The sequence below is a fragment of the Capsella rubella genome, unplaced genomic scaffold, assembly GCF_000375325.1.
Source record: "Capsella rubella cultivar Monte Gargano unplaced genomic scaffold, Caprub1_0 scaffold_2, whole genome shotgun sequence".
NCBI classification, from domain to species: domain Eukaryota; kingdom Viridiplantae; phylum Streptophyta; class Magnoliopsida; order Brassicales; family Brassicaceae; genus Capsella; species Capsella rubella.
This window is the reverse complement of record NW_006238922.1, coordinates 13354060-13381802: the sequence shown is the minus strand read 5'-3', so window position 1 is coordinate 13381802 and position 27743 is coordinate 13354060. Positions and strand designations below refer to the sequence as shown.

At 38.4% G+C, this 27743-nt stretch overlaps 8 protein-coding genes across 13 annotated transcripts; 6 read left to right on the top strand and 2 right to left on the bottom strand.

The window, feature by feature from the left end:
* Positions 1-268: 268 nt before the first annotated feature.
* On the top strand, positions 269-4423 carry LOC17895041 (protein PAT1 homolog 1). 2 transcript variants are annotated; one of them, XM_023787808.1, is made up of 6 exons: positions 269-478; positions 579-693; positions 1150-1292; positions 1434-1490; positions 1637-1700; positions 2049-4423. In XM_023787808.1, exons 2-6 carry the CDS (start codon positions 612-614, stop codon positions 4100-4102), a joined length of 2400 nt encoding a protein of 799 aa, XP_023643576.1. In that variant the 5' UTR covers positions 269-478; positions 579-611; the 3' UTR covers positions 4103-4423. The 2 variants fall into 2 exon arrangements, with proteins under 2 accessions (XP_023643576.1, XP_023643575.1); XM_023787807.1 differs by having other exon boundaries at positions 269-486.
* Positions 4424-4611: 188 nt separating this feature from the next.
* Positions 4612-6896, top strand: LOC111831968 (pentatricopeptide repeat-containing protein At1g79080, chloroplastic). Its single transcript, XM_023787809.1, has one exon. The coding sequence runs from the start codon at positions 4868-4870 to the stop codon at positions 6593-6595; it is 1728 nt and encodes a 575-aa protein (XP_023643577.1). The 5' UTR covers positions 4612-4867; the 3' UTR covers positions 6596-6896.
* Positions 6897-7444: 548 nt separating this feature from the next.
* Positions 7445-8658, top strand: LOC17894611. 2 transcript variants are annotated; one of them, XM_023787811.1, is made up of 3 exons: positions 7445-7877; positions 8042-8215; positions 8292-8658. In XM_023787811.1, exons 1-3 carry the CDS (start codon positions 7661-7663, stop codon positions 8315-8317), a joined length of 417 nt encoding a protein of 138 aa, XP_023643579.1. In that variant the 5' UTR covers positions 7445-7660; the 3' UTR covers positions 8318-8658. The 2 variants fall into 2 exon arrangements, with proteins under 2 accessions (XP_023643579.1, XP_023643578.1); XM_023787810.1 differs by having other exon boundaries at positions 8042-8658.
* Positions 8659-9812: 1154 nt separating this feature from the next.
* On the bottom strand, positions 9813-11885 carry LOC17894833. Of its 3 annotated transcripts, none has more exons than XM_023788386.1 (2): positions 10436-11885; positions 9813-10313 (listed from the first exon to the last, which is right to left on the bottom strand). In XM_023788386.1, the coding sequence occupies exon 1, from the start codon at positions 11656-11658 to the stop codon at positions 10471-10473; it is 1188 nt and encodes a 395-aa protein (XP_023644154.1). In that variant the 5' UTR covers positions 11659-11885; the 3' UTR covers positions 9813-10313; positions 10436-10470. The 3 variants fall into 3 exon arrangements, with proteins under 3 accessions (XP_023644154.1, XP_023644155.1, XP_023644153.1); XM_023788387.1 differs by having other exon boundaries at positions 9813-10237; XM_023788385.1 differs by having other exon boundaries at positions 9815-10336.
* Positions 11886-12693: 808 nt separating this feature from the next.
* On the top strand, positions 12694-16968 carry LOC17894582 (DNA repair protein recA homolog 1, chloroplastic). Of its 2 annotated transcripts, none has more exons than XM_006301499.2 (15): positions 12694-12911; positions 13064-13149; positions 13591-14131; positions 14615-14706; positions 14822-14897; positions 14999-15061; positions 15139-15268; positions 15363-15448; positions 15538-15663; positions 15770-15874; positions 15961-16017; positions 16107-16169; positions 16251-16327; positions 16446-16518; positions 16664-16968. In XM_006301499.2, exons 3-15 carry the CDS (start codon positions 13895-13897, stop codon positions 16781-16783), a joined length of 1305 nt encoding a protein of 434 aa, XP_006301561.1. In that variant the 5' UTR covers positions 12694-12911; positions 13064-13149; positions 13591-13894; the 3' UTR covers positions 16784-16968. The 2 variants fall into 2 exon arrangements, with proteins under 2 accessions (XP_006301561.1, XP_023643140.1); XM_023787372.1 differs by having other exon boundaries at positions 13013-13149.
* LOC17895804 (photosystem II 10 kDa polypeptide, chloroplastic) lies at positions 16938-17867 on the bottom strand. Its single transcript, XM_006302912.2, has 4 exons — positions 17630-17867; positions 17467-17525; positions 17326-17381; positions 16938-17214 (listed from the first exon to the last, which is right to left on the bottom strand). The coding sequence occupies exons 1-4, from the start codon at positions 17787-17789 to the stop codon at positions 17067-17069; spliced, it is 423 nt and encodes a 140-aa protein (XP_006302974.1). The 5' UTR covers positions 17790-17867; the 3' UTR covers positions 16938-17066.
* Positions 17868-20494: 2627 nt separating this feature from the next.
* On the top strand, positions 20495-24109 carry LOC17896088 (dnaJ homolog subfamily C member 14). Its single transcript, XM_006300917.2, has 9 exons — positions 20495-21542; positions 21791-21920; positions 22088-22593; positions 22671-22751; positions 22847-22951; positions 23041-23154; positions 23257-23340; positions 23440-23511; positions 23599-24109. The coding sequence occupies exons 1-9, from the start codon at positions 21222-21224 to the stop codon at positions 23869-23871; spliced, it is 1686 nt and encodes a 561-aa protein (XP_006300979.1). The 5' UTR covers positions 20495-21221; the 3' UTR covers positions 23872-24109.
* Positions 24110-24294: 185 nt separating this feature from the next.
* On the top strand, positions 24295-27729 carry LOC17894599. Its single transcript, XM_023787267.1, has 12 exons — positions 24295-24896; positions 24980-25109; positions 25198-25300; positions 25603-25726; positions 25835-25900; positions 26132-26170; positions 26268-26348; positions 26445-26492; positions 26611-26661; positions 26776-26844; positions 26992-27243; positions 27339-27729. The coding sequence occupies exons 1-12, from the start codon at positions 24741-24743 to the stop codon at positions 27579-27581; spliced, it is 1362 nt and encodes a 453-aa protein (XP_023643035.1). The 5' UTR covers positions 24295-24740; the 3' UTR covers positions 27582-27729.
* Positions 27730-27743: the final 14 nt, after the last annotated feature.

Here is a 27743-nt window from a genome sequence, read left to right as displayed (position 1 = left end):
GATGACAAACAACAAAAATAAAATAGTTTTTGTTAATAATTTTTAATTCATTAAAACAATACATCAAACAAATAATTGAAGATTATTATCAATGTCTTTTAGACTCCATAATTTACAGTTTATTTGGTGAGTAGTTTCTTAATTTTTTTGGAAAAATATTCTTCTCTTAATATTTTTCTGATATTGAAGACTGATCATTTTTTTAATAAATATATAGGAAAACCAATAATGTGTTTGGATCAAATCAATCATAAAAATTAAAAAAACTAAAAAAATTAAGGAGTCGCTATATCTTCTCTCTAGGGTTCTGCCGCTGCTTTTTCATCTTCTCCTCCTCCTCCGTATCTGTTTCTCTGCTTCCGTCACGGGAGCCGATATGTATTGTTGTTTCTTACTCGGCACCTCGTTGCTCTGACCGTATTCGATCGTGAATCCATTTACGAAGCGTCTTGGGAGTCCCGATTTTGAGAATTTTCTGGTATTTAGGTAGCGTATCGCTTAGGGATCGATTCTCTCCGAGAAAATCCTTGTTTTCACAATCTGATTCTTCTCGTTTTTTTTTTTCTTTCTTTTTTCAGTTTTGTAGCTTAGTTGGTTCCTTGTTACCGATTATGGACGCTTTCGGAATTGGGAGCAGTATGAATCAGCCTCCCGTAACCGAGGATCTTAAGAAATTTGGAGATAATCCCGCAGGTCTTTCTCTCTCTTTTTACTCGATTCTGTTCGGATTCTTCTCTTTTGAATTCGATTTGTTCTTCTCAAGATTTATCTTTGTTTGTTTGAATCTGGATCTAGTTTGATTTAGTTTCTTCAAATCCGTAGTAGTTGGATTTGCTTCTTAGTTGATCGTTAGACCTCGTTCCTCTTTTATTTCCCCTTGGTTTCAATGCCTTGTTTGTACTTATGCAAAGAGGAAGAAGATTAAGGATGGTTTGCTATTTCAATCGTCAACATTCTCCACTTTCTTTCTGGGTGGAACTATATGTTACACCTTTTGAGATTCTTTCTGATAGAGAAATTTCTGGAAGAAAGTTTCACATTATAGCGTTTTAGCTTGTTGTGCATTCGTTTTATCAATCTTGCATCAGAGTCTCCTAGTTTTCGTCCTTACTTCTGGCTTTTTATAACTCAAGGTTTCTTCTTGTGCAGGTAATACAATGTTTGATGCATCTCAGTATGCCTTTTTTGGGAACGATGTTGTCGAGGAGGTTGAGCTGGGTGGATTGGAAGAGGAAGATGAGATATTGTCTTTCACTGGAATAGCAGAAGACTTTTCATTTGATAAGGAAGAGGTAAATCTCACCTTATTCCTCTTAGCTAGCATCACTCTTTGTATGGAAGCAGATGAACACTACAGAGACAAAGCTTTTCTTAGGTTTTATTTTCTGGGTCTATCTAGTTGGAGTGACATACCTTCTCCCCAATTTTTACAGGTTGATAATTCTAGATCTCTGTCTGACGTTGATGATCTTGCTAGTACTTTTTCAAAGGTTAGTTAGCTTTAATACATATGATAAGTGATCACAGTATCACATGTGCAATTTCTACTTCAAGTTTCTGTATCATTTTATTTTGAAATGGTAAGATTGCTTTGAAGAAGCTTGTGAACTGAGAAATTTTACCTTTGCTGTTACAGTTGAATAGGGAGCCTGATGTATATAGAAATATGGGGCAAATCAATGATAAGCGATCTATGCAGAGTGAGTTCCTATCTGCACAAATGTTGTCTTCAATCCCATGTGAAAAGAATACTTGATCAATTTAATTTGTGTATTCACATTTATTTAATATACAATGTACTGTACTTCATATTATAGGTTTTCTTAGTTCTCCTTGTACTTAGTTTAGGAGATTATAGTTTTGTATATCTCAAATCTATGCCTGTCAATTTTTTTTTTTGATTTAGAGTGAGCTTATTTTTAATTCCATTTCTCTTTATTCATATCTTTGATCTACTTATCCCTGTTTCTTACATTTCCATGGTTTTCCATCTGTCTTGCAAGCAAGGTTTTAGTTTTTGGATTAACATTTCAATGATTTTTTCTCAGATTCTTTAGCTGCTGAGTGGACCCATGGGGAGGAGTTGCCAAATTGGTACGGCCGGAAAATACTGGACTCTGATGCCATTAAAGATGACAAGGTGTGGTCAGCACAGCCTTTTTCATCTCTGGACCTTGTTGACCAGAGAAACCATGACAGATCAACATTGTACCCGGAACCACAACGTCAACTGCACCAAGACCATAATCAACAACAGTTTTCTAGTGAACCAATTCATGTCCCAAAGTCATCTTTTGTTTCATACCCTCCTCCAGGCAGCATATCACCAGATCAGCGGTTAGGACACCCTAATATACCATATCATTCTGGTGGGCCTCAAATGGGATCCCCAAACTTCTCTCCTTTTCCAGCTTTGCAGCCGCAGTTGCCTGGCATGCATCATGGATCAACGCAGCATGCTGGAAACATGTCTCAGTTTCGACCTGCTCTTCCTCTGAATAATCACCCTCCAGCTCAATGGATGAATCGTCAGAATATGCATCCTGGGGATAGTTCTGGTATCATGAATAATACGATGCTACAACAGCCGCCTCATCCAAACGGTTTGATGCCTTCACAGATGCAGGGCTCTCAGAATAGGTTACCACATCCAATGCAGCCTCCTCTTGGGCATATGACAGGAGGGCAGCCTCAGTTAATTAATTCCCATCTCTCTCGATCATCATCCTCTGGAAATTACGATGGAATGCTTGGGCTTGGTGATCCGAGGGAAGCAAGACCAGGATCAGGTCATGGGAACAGACAGAACATGCGTTTTCACCAACAAGGCTTTGATGGTGGCGTTCAGAGGAGATATAGTGGGTGGCCTCCGTTCCGGTCTAAATATATGTCAGCTGATGAGATAGAGAATATACTGAGAATGCAGCTTGTTGCTACACACAGCAATGATCCTTACGTTGATGATTACTATCACCAAGCCTGTCTTGCTAAGAAATCTGCTGGTGCACAACTGAAACATCATTTTTGTCCAAATCATTTGAGGGACCTTCAGCAGCGTGCACGGACAAACAATGAGCCCCATGCTTTTCTTCAGGTTGATGCTCTTGGTAGGGTTCCTTTCTCTTCGATCCGCAGGCCTCGTCCACTTCTTGAAATGGACCCTCCAAATTCAACTAAATTTGGTAATGCGGAGCACAAAGCTACCAATAAGCCCCTTGATCAAGAACCAATGCTTGCAGCTAGAGTGTACATTGAGGATGGTCTTTGTCTCCTCCTTGAAGTTGATGATATAGATCGTTACTTAGAGTTTAACCAACTCCCGGACAGAGGTCACCAGTTGAAACAAAGACGGCAATCTTTGCTGGATAGCCTCGCGGATTCACTACAGCTTGCTGATCCCCTTGCCAAGAATGGACAGAGCCGGTCTCATGATGATTTTCTCTTTCTAAGGATTATCTCTCTTCCAAAGGGTCGGAAGCTACTTACAAGGTATCTTGAGCTTATTTTCCCTGGCAGCGACCTAATGCGGATAGTTTGCATGGCCATTTTCCGTCATTTAAGGTCACTGTTTGGAGTCCTCTCATCTGACCTTGATATCGTCAAAACCACAAACAAGCTTGCAAAAGTTATAAACTTGTGCATCCACGACATGGAGTTAGGATCGGTAAGCGTGTGTCTAGCAGCAGTGTCTTGTTCTTCTGAGCAGCCACCGCTCCGTCCCTTAGGCAGTCCTGTTGGAGATGGGGCTTCCACGATACTGAAATCAGCATTAGACAGAGCTTCGGAGCTTATTAGGGCAAATAATTTCAACAACGCAGGCATGGCTCTATGGCGTGCGTCCTTTAACGAGTTCTTTAATCTGTTGATGAAGTACTGCGTAAGCAAATACGATAGCATCATGCAGAGTTTGAATTCACAATTGCCACCGCATTTTGCTACTGAGATATCTGAGGCAGCTGCTCAAGCCATTGTCCGCGAAATGCCAATTGAGCTTCTACGTTCAAGTTTCCCACACATTGATGAGCAGCAGAAGAGAATACTCATGGAGTTTCTGAAACGGTCTATGCTCGGAAGCCAGAAAACGGAGCCAGTCTTAGGCTGATAGTGTCAAAGATTGAAGCAGCAAAATGAAGATTCTGTATCGGTTAGTCTGTATATGAAGCATAAGATCATGCAGATGCCGCGAGAAGGAAAAGTAAGAGTCTATTTGCATCATTGAGAGAGAGAGAGAGAGAGAGGATATGTGCTTCAAATGGACAAGACTGTTTTTGTGTCTTATAGGTAAAAGCAACAGAGAAGAAGTTTGGTCTCTGTACAGAGAAAAAAGTCTTTAGCTTTGCAGAACTCTTTTTTTTAGCCGATGAAGAAGAGCATTTGTGTGTTTTCTGTCTTTTGTTTAGTTGATATCTTTTGTGTTTTGAAACCTTTTTTTTTAAATGTTTTTGATTATTCTCGTTCCTTTATTTGTCTCTCTTTATGTTTTAACAAATAAACATTTTGAGTTTATTATTATACTTTTGGTAATCAATTTCATTTGTTCTTCTTCAATCTTCACTGAGTTTGGGAAAAGAGCGTTGTATCCACGCGCAGGTTTAGACGCGTGTGGATAACAGAGGCGGAGGAAAAGAGGAACCTTTCGGATGTGAAAAAGGAAAGAAAAGAAATAGAAGCATGAACTAAGAAGAAGAAAGGGAAGAAGCAGCAAAGTATTATTATGCCTTGGGACCAAGTTTGATTTCAGATTAGAGTGGAAAAGTAGATAATGATCCTTGCCCCTTCACCTGGTTTGGTTTCTCTATGTGAAGTGTAAACTAGTATTATCCATCTCCTTGAGGTTTCTGATTGCTGTCCGATTATAAAGCAAGCCATGTCGACTCTATTAAACTCAGTCTTATCCATGGCGGCGCATCCATCACCGGAATCTTCGCCGAGAAAAGCCCTTGGGTTTGTTTCCCACATCCCCGCCGGTTTACTCCACTTCTCCTCCGTCAATAAAGGTGTCGCTAGGGTTTTAGCTTCCACCCAGATTACGTTATCCCCTAAAGACTCCGCCTTTACCATTAGCGGATCCAGCTGGAAACCAGATTTGGGTTCTGATGACCCTAGACGCGACGAGCCTAGTTTGAGCGATTCCTTGTCTCACCTCGAATGTTTAGTCACGGAAGGCCATAAACCCAATGTAGCTCATTCTACTCAGCTCTTGTACGATCTCTGCAAAGCCAATAGATTGAAGAAAGCCATTCGTGTCATTGAGCTAATGGTTAGCTCCGGGATTATTCCCGATGCCTCTGCTTACACTTATCTGGTTAATCAGCTTTGTAAGCGAGGTAACGTTGGTTACGCGATGCAGCTCGTTGAGAAAATGGAGGATCACGGTTATCCTTCCAATACCGTCACTTACAATGCCTTGGTTCGTGGTCTTTGTATGCTCGGTAGCTTAAACCAAAGCTTGCAGTTTGTTGAAAAGTTGATGCAGAGAGGTTTAGCTCCTAATGCTTTTACTTATTCCTTCTTGCTTGAGGCTGCCTATAAAGAACGAGGAACCGACGAAGCTGTCAAGCTCTTAGATGAGATCATTGCCAAAGGCGGTGAGCCCAATTTGGTCAGCTATAACGTGCTCTTGACTGGTTTCTGTAAGGAAGGGCGAACAGATGATGCGATGAAGCTGTTTAGGGAGTTACCTGCCAAAGGGTTTAAGGCAAATGTTGTCAGCTATAACATCTTGCTGAGGTGTTTGTGCTGTGATGGGAGGTGGGAGGAAGCAAATTCGCTCTTGGCTGAGATGGACGGTGGAGATCGAGCTCCTTCAGTGGTTACCTATAACATACTGATCAATTCGTTAGCTTTTCATGGAAGAACAGAGCAGGCAATGGAGGTTTTGAAGGAGATGAGTAAAGGAAATCATCAGTTTAGAGTCACTGCCACCAGCTATAACCCGGTGATCTCCCGTCTGTGCAAAGAAGGAAAAGTTGATCTTGTGGTGAAATGTCTAGATGAGATGATCTACCGTCGTTGTAAACCCAACGAAGGAACGTACAACGCCATAGGTGCTTTATGTGAGCATAACAACAAGGTGCAGGAAGCTTTCTACATAATACAGAGCTTAAGCAACAAGCAGAAATGCTGTACGCATGATTTCTACAAGAGCGTAATCACGAGTCTTTGCAGGAAAGGTAACACCTTTGCAGCGTTTCAGCTCTTGTATGAGATGACTAGGTGCGGGTTTGATCCTGATTCGCACACCTACTCGTCTCTGATCAGAGGGCTATGTCTGGAAGGGATGTATACAGGAGCTATGGAGATTCTGTCGATAATGGAGGAGAGTGAGAATTATAAACCTTCAGTAGATAACTTTAACGCGATGATTCTAGGGTTGTGCAAGACAAGGAGGACAGATTTGGCATTGGAGGTGTTTGAGATGATGGTAGGGAAGAAGCGAATGCCGAATGAGACAACGTATGCGATAATCGTTGAAGGGATAGCTCATGAGAATGAACTGGAGCTGGCCAAAGAAGTTCTCGAGGAGCTGCGTTTGCGCAAGGTTGTGGGACAGAATGCAGTAGATAGGATTGTGATGCAGTTCAATTTAGATTGATGGGTAGGAGAAGAAGAGGAATACCATGAGGCTTTTTTTAGTCATATATAAAAGCTTTAGTATACAATTTTTTTCACTGTTCTTATCATTTTTATGTGCACGACGAGGATTCATGTAAGCTTCAGTTTTATAACCACATATTATAGATCAACAAGAACCATGTAACTGATTAAACAGCAAAAGCTTCATAGTGGGAATCCCAAAATCTTCAGTGGGATAAATATATATAAACAGCAGTAAGCGATGTTGACGAAGCAGCAAAGTCTGAAATAATTCTCTCATTAAAATCTTAAAACAAAAATGTCTTGAAACTTAGAAGGAAACAGAAAAAAAGAAGAATGTTTGAGAGAAGCAAGAAACAAGAGTGAGAGCGATGTCTAGGAAGACGAGTACTACTTAGATCGCTGTCTCATCTTTCGTCTCTTCCTCTTAAGCCTCCTCATGCGTTTCTTCTTCCACTGCAAATATGAAGTTAACAGAAAACCATTTATTAAAGACTACCAAATGATAAAGACCAAAATTCATCTGTTACAAACCAAAGTCTCATACATATATTTCCAGAAAATGAAATCGCAAATTCAACAAAAACCGAACATGAATAATATCTCAACAGTTTCTTCCATGAGTGCAAATCACAACCCTAACAATTTGATCTGACACAGTTGGTTCTGTCTATCCAAGGATCCAGTCTCTCGCCAGTGACTACGATACAGAGCAAATTACAAATTTCTAACATACCCAAAGATCAACATAAATTCTAGCAGCAGACTGATCAATCCCTCAAGGCAACGACGAATACAGTAAAGTACCAAATGGTTTAAAAAGAAAGGATAAAAATCAAACCTTGGCTCTCATCTTGTGCTTGCTCTCTCGATCGAATCAGAGAAACGATGGCGTCCTTATATATACTAGTAGAAAAAACTACGTAATGAAAACCCTAAATAATAAAATTCTTAATTGAAAATAAGTAAACATCTCAGGGATATTTTCGTCATATTGGTCTTTTTATTTCCCTTGGAAAAGAAAAGAGCCATCCAAAACCAAATTAAAAAAACACGCCGGGAAATGGAGCAGCGATCAGAATCGGACCGCCGCGATTCAGCTGAAGCGACGACTAGCTCGGGTCAATCGACGGCCGCAGAAGAAGACGGTGGCGGAGAAGCAATGGCTCGAGGCTTATCAGCGATGCTGGAGTCCGTGATTAAAGACTTGGACTCTAAAGCTCTTGATACGCTCAATAGCCAAGACAAACTCTCCGGTTCGCTCGATCGCTTAGTCCAAGGTACAAACTTTTTCAATTGCTTAGCCCATTCATTGATCTAACAAAGATGTCTGAGAAATCAAGCAATCATATATAATCCATATTGAATATATTGATTCTTCAAAATTTCTCAAGATTGAATTTTTTTTTTAAAAAAGTGTGTTGTGGTTTGAATAAAAAAACAGAGCTAGATCAATTGCTGGAAAACGCTCCATTGCCGTTGATAGTACAACACGCGTCGAGAATCACAAGCGTCAAACAAAGAGTCTCATCGCTGAATCTTGTCCTCAAATCTATTCAAAGGCGTATTGATAACATCGATCACTTACTCTCTGCCAACACCAACACCAACACCCTTGGTAATTTCATACACCGTCTTTATCTTTAGTGTAATGTAGTAGTAGTTCACTCATTGATCTCACTCTGTATTCTTAGAGAAAACATCCTCCGAAACTACATGATGACCAAACACACTTGTCACTAGCTCTTTCTCTGCTTACCGCTTCGGGTTTGGTAGCCAAATCGATGAGATGAGAGGTCTTTTACTGTATGAACAAAGTTTGCTCTCATCGTTTGGTGTTATCGGGCCTCTAGTGGGCTTTTTGTTCCATCAGTTCGTCTCTAGTTTAGAATGCCCAATTTTCCATTTTTATTTGTTTTGTTTTTATTTTGGTAATAATAAAATTGTTATTTTTTTTTTGTTTGTATCGTTACGAACTCTAATTCAGTGAATGAACCATATGGTCCATCAACCCAATCATGTAAAACAGAATTTTAAAGTGAATATGTCGGGTCGCTTATTTATTTTGTATACAATACAGGTATAATATATTTTTTTTCGATTTTGTTGGCAAAAGGCTTTACATAAGAAATTAATATCTCAATGTTTATAAAAAAAATCTTGTCACGTGGGTTTACGACAAAATCGATAGGAGGATGCCCGTATATACAACAGTATTACTAGTGTGTGTGTACTAACAGAGTCACGTGTCTTCTGTGCTGGTCACGTGATTGTGAAGCCTATATGATTGGATCTCCTAGGCTTTTTTTTTAAAAGTTTTTCCCTTCAGGATTACTAGGCTAGTGTAGATCTCTCTCTCTTGACTACAATGCTTTTTGATAGGGGCCACAAATTTCTTTGGTTGGTTTGGTAATGGTAACCACTATCTTCTTTCTATAACGACCATGTTATGTTTTTTAATTATTTTTATATATGTGGACGATGGTGATTGGTGTAACTTGTAAGGGGGTTAAATAGTTAATGATGTTGTAAAAGAAGAAGAAGTAGTTTAAAACTATGGAAGACCGAGCCTCTCTCTCTCTGACCAGAAATCTAACTGGTCCGTTTGTGCTGGGTACATCCCATACGAATCACACAAACCTAAACCCATTTGGGGAACTCTGCGAAAGTTTTTGTCTTTAACCCACAAAACTAGCTTTGTGCGCTGCTTTACAAATCATTAGTTGCAACTAAGCATACCCTAGTAGTAGTAGTAGCATAGATGTAACTTTCAAGACAGATGTTCACTTTTTCTCAATTATGGAATTTGATTTAGAAATATACCCGGAAATGCTCTGTTTTTTAAAGTGAGTAGTAGGAGCAGAAGGAGGAGGAGGAGAAACTAGAACAGGAAGGGGACCAAAGAGAGAAGAAGCCAAAGTACAAGAACAGAGGATAGAGACAGGTGAAAGAAGCTTAGGGTCTTGTACTTGTACAATCTCTCTTGCTGGTCCTAACTCCATCCAATCTATATCATTTTTATTTGTAGACTTAAATAATAATATGTAATCTTCTGAACAGTTTCGTACCTTTCACGTACCATAGTTCATAATAAAAGTTCGTCCAAAAAAATCCTGACACTTAAACATGTGAGGGTGATTCGAACACCAAACCGAAGACCAAGTAGAGCCAACATTAATATGCTTAAAGGAACCTTCTTTGATTAACAAAACAACAATGCGAATAAGAAATATATAAAACAAAGAAAGGTGTCGTAAAGTCTCTGAATACTGCATCATTTCCGAAACTCAGAAAACGACAAAATTAAACTATAGAAAAAATTTAAAAAAATTACAAACTTCTACTACTCTACTAGAATAAAATGGAAAAAAAAAAAAAAAAATCACATGAAAGAGACAGCTTAGATAAGCTTCAACGTGGGGAGAGCGCAAATACACACAGAGCATATGAGAGAGAGAGAAAAAAGTATCTGTGTTTCCTATGCTATGGCTATGACCCACGCGCGTTCCTTAAACGCGTCAACCGCACACTCTCTCTTTCTCCTCAACACCCTCAGCCAAAAACACAACAATTATTAGTAGATTCCAATTCCATTTTCGTGTGTCCGTCCATGTCAAAGGAGAACCCCATAGAACAACCCCTAGGAGAATTACACTAAACCAATGACGGATTCTTTATTTACAACAGTAGACACACACTGGATGATGTATTCTTGACTAGATTAAAAAAAGAAAAGGCTCTGTTAATCATAATAAGATTTGTTGTAAGTAACAAACCAAAAGAAAAAAAGATTACTAGTAGGTAGCTAAGATACTGTTGCATTAAGAAGATGTGTTACCATTGATGAATATCCCTAATTTTGAAAATGTCGGGTTAGATCCGATCCGTTGAGTTGCGACCTCTATTGATATGAGAATGAGACGAAGCTCTGTTGTTGTTGTTGTTGCCGTTTGAGAAAAACTGACCGAAGACTACTGAACCACCTCTGATTGAACAAACCGGAACGTTTAAAACTGGCGTTACCCTCACGTTTGAGCTGTACGACCTCTCCATTCCTCTGTGTCTGTACCCGCTTGTTCCACCATTGAAGCTGCTTGGACTGCTTGAGCTCCGTTCCAGGCTCTGGAACACTATTTTCCCTGAAGAGTTTAGTCTTGGGCTATCCACTGAGACTCCTCTGTTCATTATTGATGATTGAGATGTTTCTCCTCCTGAACGCCGCATCGGACTGCGTCCCACTCTCCCTCCTCCGTTTCCTGCTGATGAATGGTTCACTAACCTCATTCTCGGTGGATTCGGGTTCAGGCTACGAGCGGGCGCAAATGGATTCGCCGTGACGTTGTGGTTGAGGATGTGGTTATGGTTACTGTTATGGTTAGGTCTATCTGCATCGAGAGAGAGCCTCGGGAGATCTTCGTGGTCGTGGCCTGAGGAGGACGAAGAGAGAGACATACGAGAAGAAGATATGGAGAGAGACTCGCAATCAGAATCTTTCAGAAGAGGAAGACTCATGAGTACCGAAGCATCGGAAGACGAGGATCCGGACGAAGTCGACGATCTCGAGCTCCGATGCAAGAATTGCTTCAACGACGAAGTTGACGATCTCGGATTCGACGTCGTGGCCGCGGCTTTGCTGTTCTGAGAGAATCTTTTGAGGCCTAACAAGTCTCTCCACCTGCTCGAACACCGTGGTGCCTTTGGAGAGAAGGAGCAACTATCGGAGATCTCCATCTCCGCCACTTCCGTCCTCCTGCATTTCACGGCGGCCTCCACCGTCGTCTCTTGCTGCTGTTTCGTCACGAGCTTACCGTCGGAAAAAAGCTCGTCAGCTGGGAGCATTCTGACAGGATCCTCCTCCAACCTAAACTCGAAATCACCAGCTCCAGCTAGTTTTTCCTCCGCCGTGACCGTGACCTTCGGATTCTGCTTCTGAATGTCAGACGCGGCGGATCCAGAGACCCTAGTAGGGTCTTCACGGCTGAAAGAAGCTCGTGGATTGAAACATCCGTAAGTAGGAAACTCCTGAGAAACAGTAACATTGTTAACACAAGCAGAAGCCATCACCGGCGTTCATGCAAACAACAAACTAATCGCCGTGCCGGGAAAAAAATCAACGGCCAGATCCAAAACCAGAGAGAGAGAGAGAAAGAGAGAGAGAGAAGAGAAGAGAGAGAGGTTTATGGATGAGTGACAATGGTTTGATTGGAGCCTTGTGAGTTTGTTTTTGGGGCTTTGCCAACAGTTAATAAAAACGACCCAGGTGGCGCGTGCATCTCACCCCTCTACTATCCGGGGGGTGCTTTCGGTAATTCATATTGTTCTGTTGGAGCCAATGGCGGAGCCTCTCGGATCGAATGATTCAAACGGCTAACTCACAGATTAGAGAGTCTGTCTACTAATCTCCTACTTTTTTTAATAATTATCCATTTTATTAATAGTCTTTGTTTATGTATATCTCTGGAATATTCCAAAAAGCTTAGGGGGAGTTATTGGGAGAATGATTTTTAAAGATTTTTAGAGTTTAAGATTCCATTGTTATTGGTTTATAGATTCTTAGATTCCTAATAAAATCTCTTGTTATTGGTGTATGTATTTTGTAATTCTATTTAAAATCCTTTGTTATTCAAAAAGTTGAGTATTTATTGATTTTCCAATTCTATCAAATTCTAGTGTTATTGGTTTAATGATTCCTTACATATTTAGTCATTAAAAACAACTTTCAAAATACTGCAATTCTCACAAGTATTTATAGAATCTATCATATGAAGAATCTATTAAACTCTAGAAATCTGGGTAAACATTATTTTAGAATCCACAAAAATTTTTGAGAATCTTAAAATCTCTAAACTTTAGAAATCCATAAACTCTTTTAAAATCATCCTCCCAATAACCCCCCCTTAATCAATCTTATGAGTTTAGGAAACAAAACCTTTAAATAAGAAAAAAAGAAAGGAAAAAAGTTGGAGGTTGGAAAAGTATGAAGTCATTAATATATGCATATGTCACGTGATATAAGGGGTTATTTTGATAAACCAATAAATAAGGTCATTGAGACAGCTAGCGAGAAGCTGTTGTTGATCAAGAATGACACGGGGTGATAAGCGGGAAAATCTGAGATATCTATCTATCTTCCTTCCTTTTGATCGGAGATGTTAAATCACAACCTTAGCTTTTTCTTCTTAAATCTAAGTATTCATATAGTAGGATGTTGTAGTATATTGATCTACTCGACTACTAGCATCATTTCATTTGAGATCTTTCTGATGTTCAAAGACCTACTACACTGTCTTTTAATGCTCTTCTTCGCGTTATGGGTAGCTTCTCTCTCTATATATATATGTATGATTATTGAGTGGTGCAATGTGTTGATGTATGTGTGTTTGTTTCTCTATATCTGGTGTTGTGTCTGTTTCAGGATGGACTGTAGACTAAATCTGAGTTTCCATCACTGTCCTTTTGCTTGCAGATATGATCCCATTTGCACATGACACCACCCATCAACAGTTGTTTTTTGTTGCAAACCACATGAGTTTTAAAGGGAATAACATGAAGGTACATAGTTTGTCTCATCACTTTCTGATTTCCAATTTCCTCTTCTGGTGTAGCCCGTTTGAATGCAGGCCCCTTTTGATTTCCATTATCATCGAGCTTCTGCAAATTAAAATCATTTATATGATGACTTGAGAGTACAAAATATTTGCAGCTGTGATGATCCAAAGCAACTAGCTAGGTTATGTAATGATGATGAATAGCTAAATGTTTCATTCCTGTTGTCTAGAATGTACAAAAGATCCAAACAGAGCTTTTATGTATAACTTCAGGACTTTTTTATTACCACCAAATTCTATCAGGCTGTTAATAAACTAGCCAAAGCTTTACCAACTTTATCCTTTGTAAACGGTTCTCACTCAATTTGAAGGATTAAAATGGTTTCTTTCTGTTGTTTAAGTGTGCACGTTTAGCTGAAAAATTTCGTTGGAATGTGTTATTCAGAGTGAAGAAAGATGGAGTGTGATTAGGACAAGATTCTAAACCATGGAGTTGTATTGTCATGGAATATGATGATTTCATGGAAAGATGCAGGAGATGTTGAGCTTTCTCTAAAATTGAACTCCTTGTGATTGATACTCTCAGCATATTTTTGTTATGGATGGAATTTTTTTTTGATTATTTCTGATTTATTACATTAATAAAGGGAATGTTAAATAATTTATTTTAAAATTCGAAATAAATACATATGAGGTTCTTTCTTCTTCTTCTTCTCGTCTTTTCGACTCTTTGAGCTTAAACCCAGAAAATGGATTCATGCCTAGTCTGGTCGCTGAAGCTAAATCCTTGCCTCACTCCTCTTTCTCCACTCTACCCTTTCACGCCATGTTCGTTTTCTCCGCCGCTCCGTCTCTCGTCTTGCTACTCCCGCCGCCTCTATTCTCAGGTCGCCGCCAAGAAACTCAACCACAACATTAGTTCTGAATTCGACGACAGAATCAATGGCGCTTTATCTCCAGACGCCGATTCCCGCTTCCTCGACCGTGTAATTTCATCTTTCTCCCTCTTTTTGTTTTTGTTTTTGATTCACTGTTAACAACAATACGCTGAACATATCTGGATCTCCACTCATGGGATTGGCTTTGGTTATCCTCTGTATTCATCTTGACCTGAAATTCTTAACTTATTGGAAAGGAATTCACAATTTGCTATAGTGGCTCAGAAACTGTGTCCCAAATTTCTGAGCTTTAGTTACGGGCAACTCACAAATAGTTACTATCTTCTTCGTTTGTCCATATTTCTTATGTCTTCATTTCGAGAATGGCTTGTTTATGGATTAAAACAAAGAATTTTGATAAGTTTCATCTCTCATTAAGCTGTTTCTTGCCCTTCTTTTGGTGTTACATTGCTCTCTTGCATTATTCTGCGTCTTCTCTTCTCTTTTCTTTAATTCTTTGAGCTCACGTTCATTTTTGTTTTGTTTGAGTTCTTTGTCTCACCAACTTTTGTTTTCTTGGCTTGTTTACAGCAAAAGGCGTTAGAGGCAGCTATGAATGACATAAACAGTTCATTTGGTAAAGGAAGTGTAACAAGATTGGGGAGTGCTGGTGGAGCACTAGTGTGAGTTGTGTGAAATTCTCTTATTTATTGTATAAGAGTGTCGTCAATAGCATGGCACTAGACATCCTGATTCCACCATGTGATAATTAACTTAGGTTGGTCGGCTGTATTGCAGGGAGACTTTTCCGAGTGGTATTTTAACTCTCGATCTTGCCTTAGGTGGAGGCCTGCCAAAGGGTCGGGTAGTTGAGGTATTGATCTTGCTTAGATACGTTGCAGAGCTCTTATCATAGAAAATGACTAGTGTGACGCTGGTCTCAGTTTTTCATGTATTTGAGTTTTAATTCTGCAGATATATGGACCAGAAAGTAGTGGCAAGACCACGCTAGCACTCCATGCAATTGCTGAAGTGCAGGTTATACTTCGACCAGATAATTCGATCTTTATATCATCTCGGGCATGTCGCTTGAACATACTTTGCTAATTGTGCAGAAGCTTGGAGGTAATGCAATGCTTGTGGATGCAGAGCATGCCTTTGATCCATCATACTCCAAAGCGTTAGGTGTTGACGTAGAAAATTTGATAGTGTGCCAGCCTGACAATGGCGAAATGGCTTTAGAAAGTAAAACATTCTAAATCTTGTATCCTGATATTAAATGCCATGTTAAGTATGTGTATGTGAAGCTAATATGTTCTTCTTATTCTTACTCACACAGCTGCAGACCGTATGTGTCGTTCAGGTGCGGTTGACCTTATATGTGTTGATTCTGTTTCAGCACTTACTCCACGAGCTGAGATTGAAGTATGATATCATCTCTTTTGAACATCTTCTTTCTTTACTGTATGAAGTTCCCTGAGGTTAATTTGTTTCCTCTCCTGTTTCCTACTTAGGGTGAGATTGGAATGCAGCAAATGGGTTTGCAAGCTCGTCTTATGAGTCAAGCTCTTCGTAAAATGTCAGGAAACGCCTCTAAAGCTGGTTGTACACTTATTTTCCTAAACCAAATAAGATACAAGGTGCAAATTATGACTAATCACTCACTCTTTAAGCATGTTGTGTTTGGTTCATATATAAGCATGTTGTGTTCTTGATCTAACAGTGCTAATCTCTTATGCTTTTAAGATTGGTGTGTACTATGGGAATCCGGAGGTAACTAGTGGAGGCATAGCGCTGAAGTTTTTCGCATCGGTCCGGCTAGAGATCCGTTCTGCTGGGAAGATCAAATCTGTAAGGATAATAGTTCTATTAACTTTGCAGTTTATTTCTGTGTAATTTTGGTGTCGTTATTAGACTAAACTCATTTCTAATTAAAGAGCAAAGGGGATGAAGATATTGGTCTCCGAGCTCGCGTAAGAGTGCAGAAAAGCAAGGTTAGTATCAAGGCTAAACATGTCCTTAATCTATGTCAACTTATTTTAGACATTAAAGTGGTTTTGCCTATTCCTTTTTTATTTTGCAGGTGTCAAGACCGTATAGGCAAGCAGAGTTTGAGATTATGTTTGGGGAAGGAGTCAATAAACTGGTATGCATCTGTGGATGATCAGTCTCTGACAACGGATAAACATTGTTGTTAATTATATTTTAACTAAAACCTAAAATGTAGGGATGCGTTCTTGATTGTGCTGAAATTATGGAGGTTGTGCTCAAGAAAGGTTCTTGGTACAGCTACGAAGACCAAAGGTTTGGATTCTACAGTGAAAACTCAGAAATCCTTTCAAATTTTTAATGCATTTGATTATGTGACAGAAGTGGATAGAGAGTATGAGATATGTTTTTGTGTTTGGGGTCATTGTTTCAGGCTGGGGCAAGGAAGAGAAAAAGCACTGCAACACTTAAGGGAAAACCCTTCTCTCCAAGAAGATATTGAGAAGGTTAGCTTCCTCTATTTCATAATCTTATCTAATCTCCGAAGATTGCAAGTTCCTTTCTTTTTAACAAATGTGAGATGTAAGCTTTAAGCATTAGAATCCGTTCTCTTTATGCGAAGTTTTTTTTCTTTCTGTAATGGTGTTGCAGAAAGTGAGATTGTTGATGTTAGATGGAGAAGTTCATCGATCAACTCCTTTGGTAAGCAGCAGCTCTTCCCCAGGTTCCCATCGCGAAGAAGAAGAAGACTCGCTTGATGATTTCCAATGACTTAACCAAGAGTTAGGGATCTAATCCATTTTAGACCAAGATCATGTTCATCTCTTGACTCGTGATGACTCCAAATGGTTCTCCCGAATATTATATATTGAATCGAAAATCATTCTTGTGCAATGAAATCGTTCAAGAATCACAAGAAGATGAATATATACAAACGCTAGGAAGTCTTTTATAAATTCAAAGTATTTCTGAGGTTTACAACATTAGAGAGGAGAAAACAATAACACAGGAACATTATAGAAACATGAGTACACATGCGCTAACAACTTAAGATTTACTGAGCCAAAGCACTGGTGTTGTACACAAGAAGAGCTCCTCCGGCAAGAATTCCGGCGAGAGTCACAGCCCAAATTGCCAATCCGGTGACTCCTCCCTTGTAAACGTCACCACTGGCTGACCACTCGTTCTCGTTGTAAATAGGGCTGCAACCCCAAAATTGAAAATCATCATCATCATCTATCACTACATATTTCCATGGTTCTTTCTTATCTAAAACGTGTTATATAGAGGAGATTATTATCATTATTATTCACCTGTATCCGTCGACGTTAGCTCCATACTTGTCGACGTATTTGTAAACACCGTATCCCTGCGTTCAAAGGACAGCGTTTAGAAGATTGACCAACAAATATTACAAAAAGATAGTGAACGGCGTGGTGTTTAGCTATATTAACCTTGCCCTTCCTGCCGGAGGCGTCGACACCGTCCCTCAAGTCCATGCTGCCGTTAATTCCTACGCATACACACATCGATTTAACAGATATAAGCTATACATGAACGGTGAAACGTGGACTATATTGTAAAATCTTGGTATAATAATATAGATATACTACGAACCGAAGGGCTTGTCGGTCTTGATCTTCTTGACGCCACTGGCGACGATTTTGAAGGAGGGACGAGCTCTAGTGAGCGAAGGTAATCCTCTGGCCGAGGTCTTCTCCACCGAGAAACCAGCTGGTTTCAATGTCACCGATGATAGCATCACTGAAGCAGCCATTATTGATCGATTGATTGATTCTCACAAGATGGATCAAAACTAATTCTTCTTCTCACCCCCAAGTGATTTGTGCATCTTGTGTGGCTTCAAATATGAGAGAGCGGAGATCCGATAAGTGATTGTAGTTATGACACGTGGCGAATGTTGTGTGGCTTTGGTCGGGATATCGTCCTTACTAACGTTATCTTCAACTGGTTTACGCAGATCCGTTAGATCACTTCATATTGCCACGTCGGATTTTGAATATGTTTAACTATTGTTTCATTCTTGACCCCTATAGATTATAGTTTACTCAAAATAGCCCCACTAATTTCTCGCAGACCCATAATGACATAATGTCATCCACGTTGCGAATTGCCAAAGCGATGTTGAATTGAAACGCAGATTCGTAACTCATCAGCGAGCGTTTAGAAGAAATACCGTTGCGTTTCTGACCACTCGCTGCTGTCTAATGGTCGTCCTTCTACAGTAATGGCTTCTCCATAACTGGAAACATCAACGAACTTGACTATTGTCTCTTTGTCTAAATAGGATAAGATCAGTGCTTTCTCAAGTCATTAGAAAACTATCAACTAGAGTAGTGTTGATATACTAGTACAAAAATCAAAAAGTCGTTTAATTAAATTAATAACCATTGGTTGATCAGTCGATATGTTAGTTACACGTCTAAGTCGTGGTGATGAGAAACAAATATTATTACAATACTAATCAATTCAAATGAGAGTGAGTAAGGGTGCAAGCTACCATTTTCATATATTTCAATCATAAAATATCACCCACCACAATTTTAATATATCATATTTTCTTGCACCCCACATGACTACTTCCGGTGGAGCTAAATGTTTTTTTTTTTTATAAGTATTTTTCACAAGGACCATAGATTAACAATGTTATATAAGCCAGTCAATTGACCTTTTAAAGTATCATTGAAACCTTCTTATGCAATACTATATATATTCACTTTGCGACTGAAGTAATTAATTTAATTAACCCTCTTTAAAAAAAACTTTAAGTTATAGTATTATTTTGACTGCATATATGGATAAGAGAATAATTAGTTCGATATTTAAATAGAGGTTCCGCATCTTGCTGTATTCACATAATCCCAAAACTACAAGCACGATGCTTTGAATACAGGTAACTGACACATGCTTTAACTAAATAACTAGGTCCGGATCCGCGCTACAGCGCGGGGGAAAATTACCGGGTTTTTAGTCCTTTGTACGTTGCGAAATAATTTTATTTGTGTTTGCTTTACTTTATTTTGATCAGTAATTAAATTTTATCATTTTTAGATTGTATGTGTTGATTTCGAATATGTTCAAAATTATTTAAATTGTATGATTTTAGTTGGATTGTTAATTTTAGAACAATATGTGACATATATACATGTATAAATATTATACAATGAAAAAAAAATATTATACAATGAATCATTTTTAAAATTTAGGGATTGACCCGCGGTAGACCGCATAAACATAAATACATGATTTTAACTTGGACCTTTCATGTAGTCTTGTAAAGTTGCAAATCTCTAGAATAAACAAATAAAGAGCCAATGATTTCTTATTTCTTATCGTGTTTAAATGTAAAATCTGTGTTGATGTTACAATTTTCTGGTAGCAAAAACTTATTTATATAGATCATATTTTCTTAGGGTTAAATTGAAAAAAGATTAGTTTTATAATCAAGCCAGCAATTCGAAACTATTGCCAAATAAATATTAAAGATGGTCATAGAGAAAAAAATAGATATTAAAGATGGTTGAAAATGAAATATCCCGTAACTGGTGTGAAGATCATAGTTAATATATGAGAAAACTATACATCCAAATATCAATATAGGATATTTAAGGAAGATTTTGTTTTGAAATATTATGGATAATTTGATAATGATTATTTTATATTTAATTTATATTTCTGATTTTTAGGTTAATTTGTTAAACCAATATACAAAATCATACATTAATGTATTTTCCTTAAACAAATTAAGATTAATGTACTTTCCCAAACCGATATTGATGGTTTAATTTGGTAAATTTCGAAATAATATATATAGAAACTGGTATTTAATATCTTTAAATTTTTAGTAAGATCCAACTGAAAAATTCCGGGTTAATTTTTTTTTAAAACCCGACCCAAGAAACATTTGTACTTCTCTTTTACTATAGTAGGGATGTCAAACGAAAACAAACAATCTTTTTCGAAACAACTTTAAGAAAAAAAAAAAAACACATGTTCTAAACTATATAACACATATAATGCCAATTAAGAATTGAGCATCTAATTTATTTCATATCTTATTATTATTTTTAGGATCAATAAATCCAAACCGAAATTTAGAAAATGCGTTTATGAAAAGCAGCAATGCAATGATGCTCTAGAAAATGCGTTTTAATTCGGTTAAATCCATTATTATGGTATCCAACATTTACAGGATTGAACCGGAGTAAACCAACTCCGGTAATACGACCAGCCGCAGGAGATTTTAAAGTTTAACACTTTAGGAAGTAAACTGGGACCCAGAATATAATACTAGTCTAGTAAGTAAAGTTCATTTTAACACAAAACTCCTAATTAATTCTCCAAAAACCAATGCTAATTTAATAATTAACGACTTAATTAATTACTGTGTTGCCTTCTTCTCTATGGATTGATCTTTGTCTTGTCTCTCTAAATACGCGAAACTTTGTCGTCTCTCTCTCCTCGAACAACTTTTTGAAACTTTTCAAGTTTTGGTTTTTCTCTTTTCTTTTCTCACGAGCTCTTTTAGGGTTTTCTCAAGCTTTAATCTTACAGTGCCCCTACTTCCAATCTACTTTAGCTAAAGCATCCCATTTTCTTACTTTTATTTGTCACACACACTCTCTCTCTCTCTCTCCGGGGCAATACTTGTCGGTGGTGTTGATTCTCCGACGAAGCTGTTCATTCGCCGGAAAGAGTAATGAGATTTTTCCTGGATCCGATCAAAGGATCGGCTTTTAATAATGGGACTTTGATGGGTAATTTAGGGAATGTCTTTGAATGAAGCAAAGACTGAGTTTTGCAAAAAAAAAAAAGGAAAGGAAAGATTCCTTTTTTTTTTGTTGGTTCTTGTTTCAGATATTACGGGGCTTTGCTTTGCCTTTTCTTCTTTAATCTGTTGTTTTTGGGGAAACTTGCATGTGAAGGGATTTGCGTTGAACGAATAAGCGTGACCGGATTTTCTTCTTGTCACACTCTGCCTTGTTTGTTATTGTTGTTGTTGTATATCTTCTCTGTTACGTTTATATACGGCAAATCTGTTGAATTGAGCTACGTCATGGCTGAGAAGCTAGTTCCGTCGAGAGATGTGTCCCTTTGGTTCTGTTCTTCCGCCTATCAATCTCTGGTTCTGTCGTTGTGAGTTGAATCGAGCCTGGGCTACGGATTGAAGTTGTTGGTTTTTTTGGTGATGGAGGATATTGGCTTGGTTAAGCAAGGTTGGAAATGGATGCAATCTCAGAAGAATATGTGCTCCGATGCTTGTTCTGCGATTCGATGCTTTGGGGAGAAGATGGGAGACATTGTAGAGCGTCACTGGCCGCTGGTGTGTTGTGGATGTGGAAAGCTATTAGGATTGCTTCGTTGGTCTGTTGTGTATTGGAAAGACTGCATTTTTAGGGGTTTTCATTGCAGCGCCAAATTGGGTTCTGCTGCTTTGCTTCTGATTATGTGGAGTTGCTTCCTTAGTTTGACTTCGTTTTCTTGCTTGGTTTATGTTCTCCTCTGTATGGTAATTACCTCTCTAGTTTTTCTCCATCTTTCCTGAAATCTTTATCTCTGGATTTTAGATCTTTAAACAGGACAGTGTTCCCACTCACCAAACTGTTACTGAAACTTATTTTAGATGCGAAATGCATATTTATTGTAGATGTTGTTCCTTACTAATTGTTTCAAGATTTTTATTCAATGTCTACATTAGATTGGAGATTTGGTTGACTGAGCTGGGTTTAACTCATTGCTTTGAACTTACTATTGCAGGGAGCTGCTGCAGGTGTTGTTCTGAACTTGGGTTGCACTCCTGGGCTCTTTATTGTGGGACTATTCGGAATTTTGATTTTATGGATGTACGCAAACTTTTGGATCACGGGAACGTTGTTTATAGTTGGAGGCAAGTTTCTATTTTTCCCTGATCAGTTGTGCTTATTCACTGTTACTATACACCCATTTAAGATTAGTTTGCCGGGTTGTCTTTCAGGTTATTGTTCAGTGAGTCCATTCTATGACTGATCTTTATTATGTACATGGTGTTGATTTCTCTAATTTTATTTGATTCAGGCTATTTATTTTCCTTGAATCATGCCCGTGTGGTGGTTCTAATGGCGGCCTCATATGCGATGTATTGTGTCAAAGTCAGACTTGGATGGCTTGGTCTTTTCCTCTCAATAAATCTTGCTTTCTTGTCCAATGATATATTAAATTGTCTTCTTCAATGGTGTGATAATTTAAGTGAAAAACCACAACACGAGGAACCAAAGAAACCAAAAGAAACAATTATAGAAGAAGACTATTCAGGGGAATTTGAGTATCCTTCAGTTCCTGTCGAAGAAGAAGTCGAGAAAAAGATTCATGAGAATAAGTCGTCTGCTGAACCATGTGCTCCTTCGACTGTTGTTAATACTGTTAAGGAGATTTCTATTGTTAAAATAGTCAAAATAGAAGAGACAAGTTCAGCTGATGAAATGAAGAGAATACTGAATAGTTTGAATCATTATGAAACACTAGGGTTTCCTCGGCATAAAAAGATCGATGCGGTGGTGCTTAAGAAAGAGTATAGAAAGAAGGTTTGTCCTCATTTCCAATGCTGAGTAGGCTAATGCAGTTTCTCTAAGGTTAATGAACTGTATGATATATGTTCTAGGCAATGTTGGTTCATCCTGATAAAAATATGGGGAGTCCATTGGCAAGTGAATCATTCAAGAAACTTCAGAGTGCTTACGAGGTAGTCTAATGATGTATAATCTTGAATTTATAAATTTTGATGTTTCTTGGTAATTTGATATATATACATGAAAAGGTTGTGTTTTCTTCTTTCAGGTTCTTTCTGATTTCGTAAAGAAGAGAGATTACGATGAGCAATTACGAAAAGAAGAATCTAGGACCAGGAGTGTTTGTCAGACATCTCATGCTTCTTCGCATAAGGTTTAGTTACAGATTTCTTTTTTGCTTCTCTTTGATATTTATTTGCGCCTGGTCTTGTGTTCCATTTTTCTGTTCTTGTTTATCTGCAGAGTGGTCCTGATTATCGATCAGAAGAGTCGAGGCGGATACACTGCACGAAATGTGGTAATTCACACATATGGATCTGCACAAATAGGACTAAAGCCAAGGCAAGATGGTGCCAGGTTTGAATCCTACCAACTCAGAAACTCTTAAAGCATCTTTTTCTTTCATTTTTTGGATATTTCAAAACCCTCATTCAGATCATCCAATTTGTTAAAATGTAGGATTGTGGTCAATATCATCAAGCGAAAGATGGAGATGGATGGGTCGAACTCAAAGGGACATTACCCTTCGAGAGAGCACATAAGGTAATAGAAAAGCTCATTTCTCACGTTTTTGCTTGCAATGATGAATCTGGTTGCCTCAGTATCCTCAACTAAACTGCTTTATTGTTTCGGTGTTTCAAGATTGAGATACCGCGGGCTTTTGTTTGCGCGGAAAGCAAAATATTTGACGTCTCAGAATGGGCCATTTGTCAGGTTGGTTCTCTTACCGGTTCCTTTGTGGATTACCTCAGTGTGAAGATGATTGAGGTACATTAACATGTGTCGATTTGATCATTATAGGGAATGGCATGTAGACCGAACACGCATAGGCCAAGCTTTCATGTGAACATGGTTGGTTTAGAGAAGACAACACAAAGATCAAACTCAAGTAGGTTCCCTTGGGATCTAGATGTGGAGATGATGGATGAGGACGAAGAAGAGTTTGAGCTATGGCTTCAACAAGCTCTTGCTTCTGGTCTCTTCTGCGAAACCTCAAAACGCAGAAAAAGCTGGAGCCCTTTCAAGTTAAGCCAGATGAAAAGCAAGAAACAATGGCGAAGAACATCCACATGATTCAATTTGACGGAAACCATTAAGGAAGTTTCCACATAGCTCACCACGAATCGAAATACCGAATTCACAGCAAGTGAATCCAAAGCCTTGAAGATCATTTTTTTTTGTTTTTGAGGGGGTCTTTCTCTGTAAATAGTATATGTGGATGGTTCTTTGAAAAAAAAAAAAAAAGAATCTGTGAATTTTTCAGTGTGGTATTATAAACTATTTGAAAGATCAAAGAAGTTTTTGAAGTCAATGTGTTAAAAAGGCAGTTCATTTGAGGATGATGATATGAGAAGAAGCTCAAAAAAGAAAAGTTGATGGTTACTAAATTTATACAAGTTTTGAATTTTTTTTAATAATAATGTGCTATTTTTAACCTTTAATGCGAGAAAATAAAAATTGAGAAATCGAACCCGAATTTACCAAAGTGTTTTCCCTCCTTGTACGTGTGTTAGTGACGGAATCAAGCACGTCGACCTCCATTAAATTTTTATAATTTTCCTTCAAAGCTTCGATTTTGACCTTCCGGGTTAAATCACGGAAGAGTTTCCTTTTCGGGTAGCCGCCGCAATTTTACATAGCAAGCGAGAAAAAAAAAAACCCTAAAATCTGGGATTGTACGAGGAAGAGGAAGAGCGTTGGGTGTCGATTTGGATTTTTTTCTCTCGTTCCATCCGGATTCAAAACCCTAAAATCGGCTTTCGATTGCTTAGGTGATTTATTGAAACCCGTGGTTTCTCTTCTGTTTGAGATTTTAGGATTCTGAATTTTTTTGAATATTACAGACGTTGTGCTTTTCTCCCTGTCATTTTTTTTGAGCAACATAGCGATCTATCTATCTGTATATACACACTTGTAAGTAGAATAGTGAGGAAGAAGGTGAAATGAGTAGGCTCTCTTTCCGGCCACGGCCATTGGACATACACAAGAAGCTTCCTATTTTAAAATCGTTTAAAGACTTTGAAGACGACGACACGCCAACTTCTACTACTAGAAATTCTCAGTTGCTGCGTATAGCTTCCGTAGAGGTTGACAATGAGGTGAATTTCCATTTTCTTTTCTCTTTCTCTTCTTACCTCAGAATTCGAATTCGATCATTCTAACCATTGTTACTTATTATCAGGTTGCTCCAGTGCCAACCAAGAAGCCAGCTTCAGAAATACCAACACCTCAATTTGTTATTGTGGATACTTATGAAAGGGATTATTCTCCGACTTTTGGTCAGCCTGCTTCTTATCTACGTGCAAGAGGAGGTACCAGTTACCTCTGATCTGATTTGTATTCTTGGCTATGAAGGTACTTTATCTGTTATGTGGAGACTATAAGTTTGTTTTTGTGCAGCTCGGTCTGAGCTTGGAGAATTTGTGGAGTATGATCTTGACAATGAGGATGAAGACTGGCTTTATGAGTTTTATAAGAATAACGAAGAACTTTCACCTGAAAAGTAAAGTAACCAATCCAACTATTTTCAATTTCTCCTCTTTTTGGACTTCTCATCATCATCAGTATTTTGCTATTATCTTGTAGCTGCATCATACTGATATTGTGTTTCCCATATTGAACATTGAGACAGATTGGGTTATTCAGACTCCCTGTGTCTTGTAGTTTTGTATTGTAGTTAAAGTGGTTTGCTCTGTTCACAAAAACTGTGATTGGATTCTGCTAAATTTGCTTAAACCAAGCCTTTCGTGAAATAGAGCATTCTTTTTGATGAGCGCCATAAATGTGTTAATTTGTCTGATACAGGCTTGAGAGCATTATATTTAAACTAGAGGTTTTGGATCACAAGACGCGGGAAAGAGCTGGAGTTATTACGCCTACTCTCGGTTCTCCGGTTCCTGTGCTTTTGCAGTTTGATGCTGCTGTTGATGTATACTTTACTTTTACTGTGTTCCATAGCCTTTTGGATTGGCCTTTTATACTCATTTTAGAAACAGTACAGAACATTTCAAAGATTATTGCTGTCTCCGTATTGCAGGCACTGCAATCACTGTCCATTAATTATGGAACCTTTCAGGCTATCTTCAACTACTGGAAAGACAAGGTTTGAGATAAAACTTATGTTGTTACAAGTTTTCTGGATATAGACGTTATGTTGCATGAGTTAATTATCTTACTTGACAGGGTGAGATAAAAGATAGTTTAACAGATTATTGGGTTCTTGAAACCTATGCATAATCCTAGTGAATGACGCATTAGTTCCACATATGGAGTACCTTTGGCTTATAATACTAATGCCTATGTTTCATTTTTTTTTTTTTCTATGTGAACTTAGCGCAAAAGATGGCAGAAGCCAGTCTTGCGGCGTTTACAGGTTTGTTTTTTCCATTTGAAACAATCAAGGCCTATGTTAGAAAGTCATCTGACCTTGATTATTTAGTTGATGTTTTGCTTCTTTTTTTCTGGAACAGCCTCCTCCACCGGTCAATGATACCAATCCCTACAATGTGTTTAGGCCACGGGAAAAAGTTCATAGACTCCACACAAGAAGGGTAAGCTGTCTTGTTCTACACAATTTATGATATATTTCAATACTAAAATCCAATTGGAGAAAGAAAAATACTGATAAGGCCTTACTTCTTCTTCAGATGCAGAGGAGAGAGAACAATGTGCAGTCATTTGAAAAGCTTCGACAGGTGAGCGAGGCACCTGAATCTCTTTATGTTTCTTGGCCAGACCAGTGTTAAATTCATGAAATCGAGAAATTTGCCTTTACAATGCCTTCTATTAATACATGGGATGCAATATTATCAGGTTAGACGCAATCTTGGCCAAGCACAGACCATTCTGGAGGCTCTTATAAAGGTGTTCTTATGACAGTTTTTAAAATTGATATGACTTGTATGTAACTTCATTTCATATCTTAACAAGTTGTTTGCATTCTTCAAAGTTGCTAATTTGATGGTACCCATTCCGTAGAGAGAAGAGAAGAAGAGGGATGTTATGGACAGTGAGGTTAGCCTTCAGAGAATCCAACTCCAATTAAGGGTACTTGCTCCTACTTCCTCTAAAACTTTTGTTAAATATACTGTCTTTTTATTGCCTTTCGGGGTCTAAAAAACTTCATCTATAGGTTTGACACCATAAAAGGTTTTTATATACTCAGATTATATGTAAAATCAATTTTTTTTGCAGCATGAAACAGAGCTCTTGGAAGAAAGCTTGGCTCTGCCTGGATTTCCACCCACTACAACATCATACAAATTTGGGTCAAGCGACGATGAGTTGATGGACTCAGATGATTACACTAGTACCCGTGTACGAACTCGACCTGCCGTTATCCCTAATTCTCGATTCACCAACTTAAATCTGAATGCATCTCAAGCGGGAGGCATCAAGCAAGAAGTTAGAAGACGACAGTCACATCACGGATGGCTTCACAGACTGGTTAAACCTTTGTCTTACAACACATTCTCTCTTCCTAATTACTAAAATTCATAACTTAATAATCAGTAATGGTTTTATTTTTGTAATCTCCTCAGGATCCTAATGAACCGGTTATGCTGTTCACAAAACCCCTGGTTCCCGATAAATTGGCAGCTGCGGGGATTGTTCCTCCAGCACCAGATTCATCACTGGGCCAAACGCCAAGCCGGTTTCAGGGGAGGATTGGGCGTGGTGGCCGGATAATTTTCGATAGATGGAATCCATTGATGCAATCTCACATAAATTGTGGAGACTCTTACTACATTGCACCAAAACAACGATCCAACAACTTCAGTTGAAATATTTCAGGATCTCTTTGTAAAGAATTTTCCATCACCAATGGTGTGATGAAGAAGTGTAACAACTTCAGTTATTATTATTATATGTAACCCTCAGGTTTTATCGGTTAAGGGAATGATTCGGTTAATATATTATCCGGTTATATAACTGGGTCAGAAAAC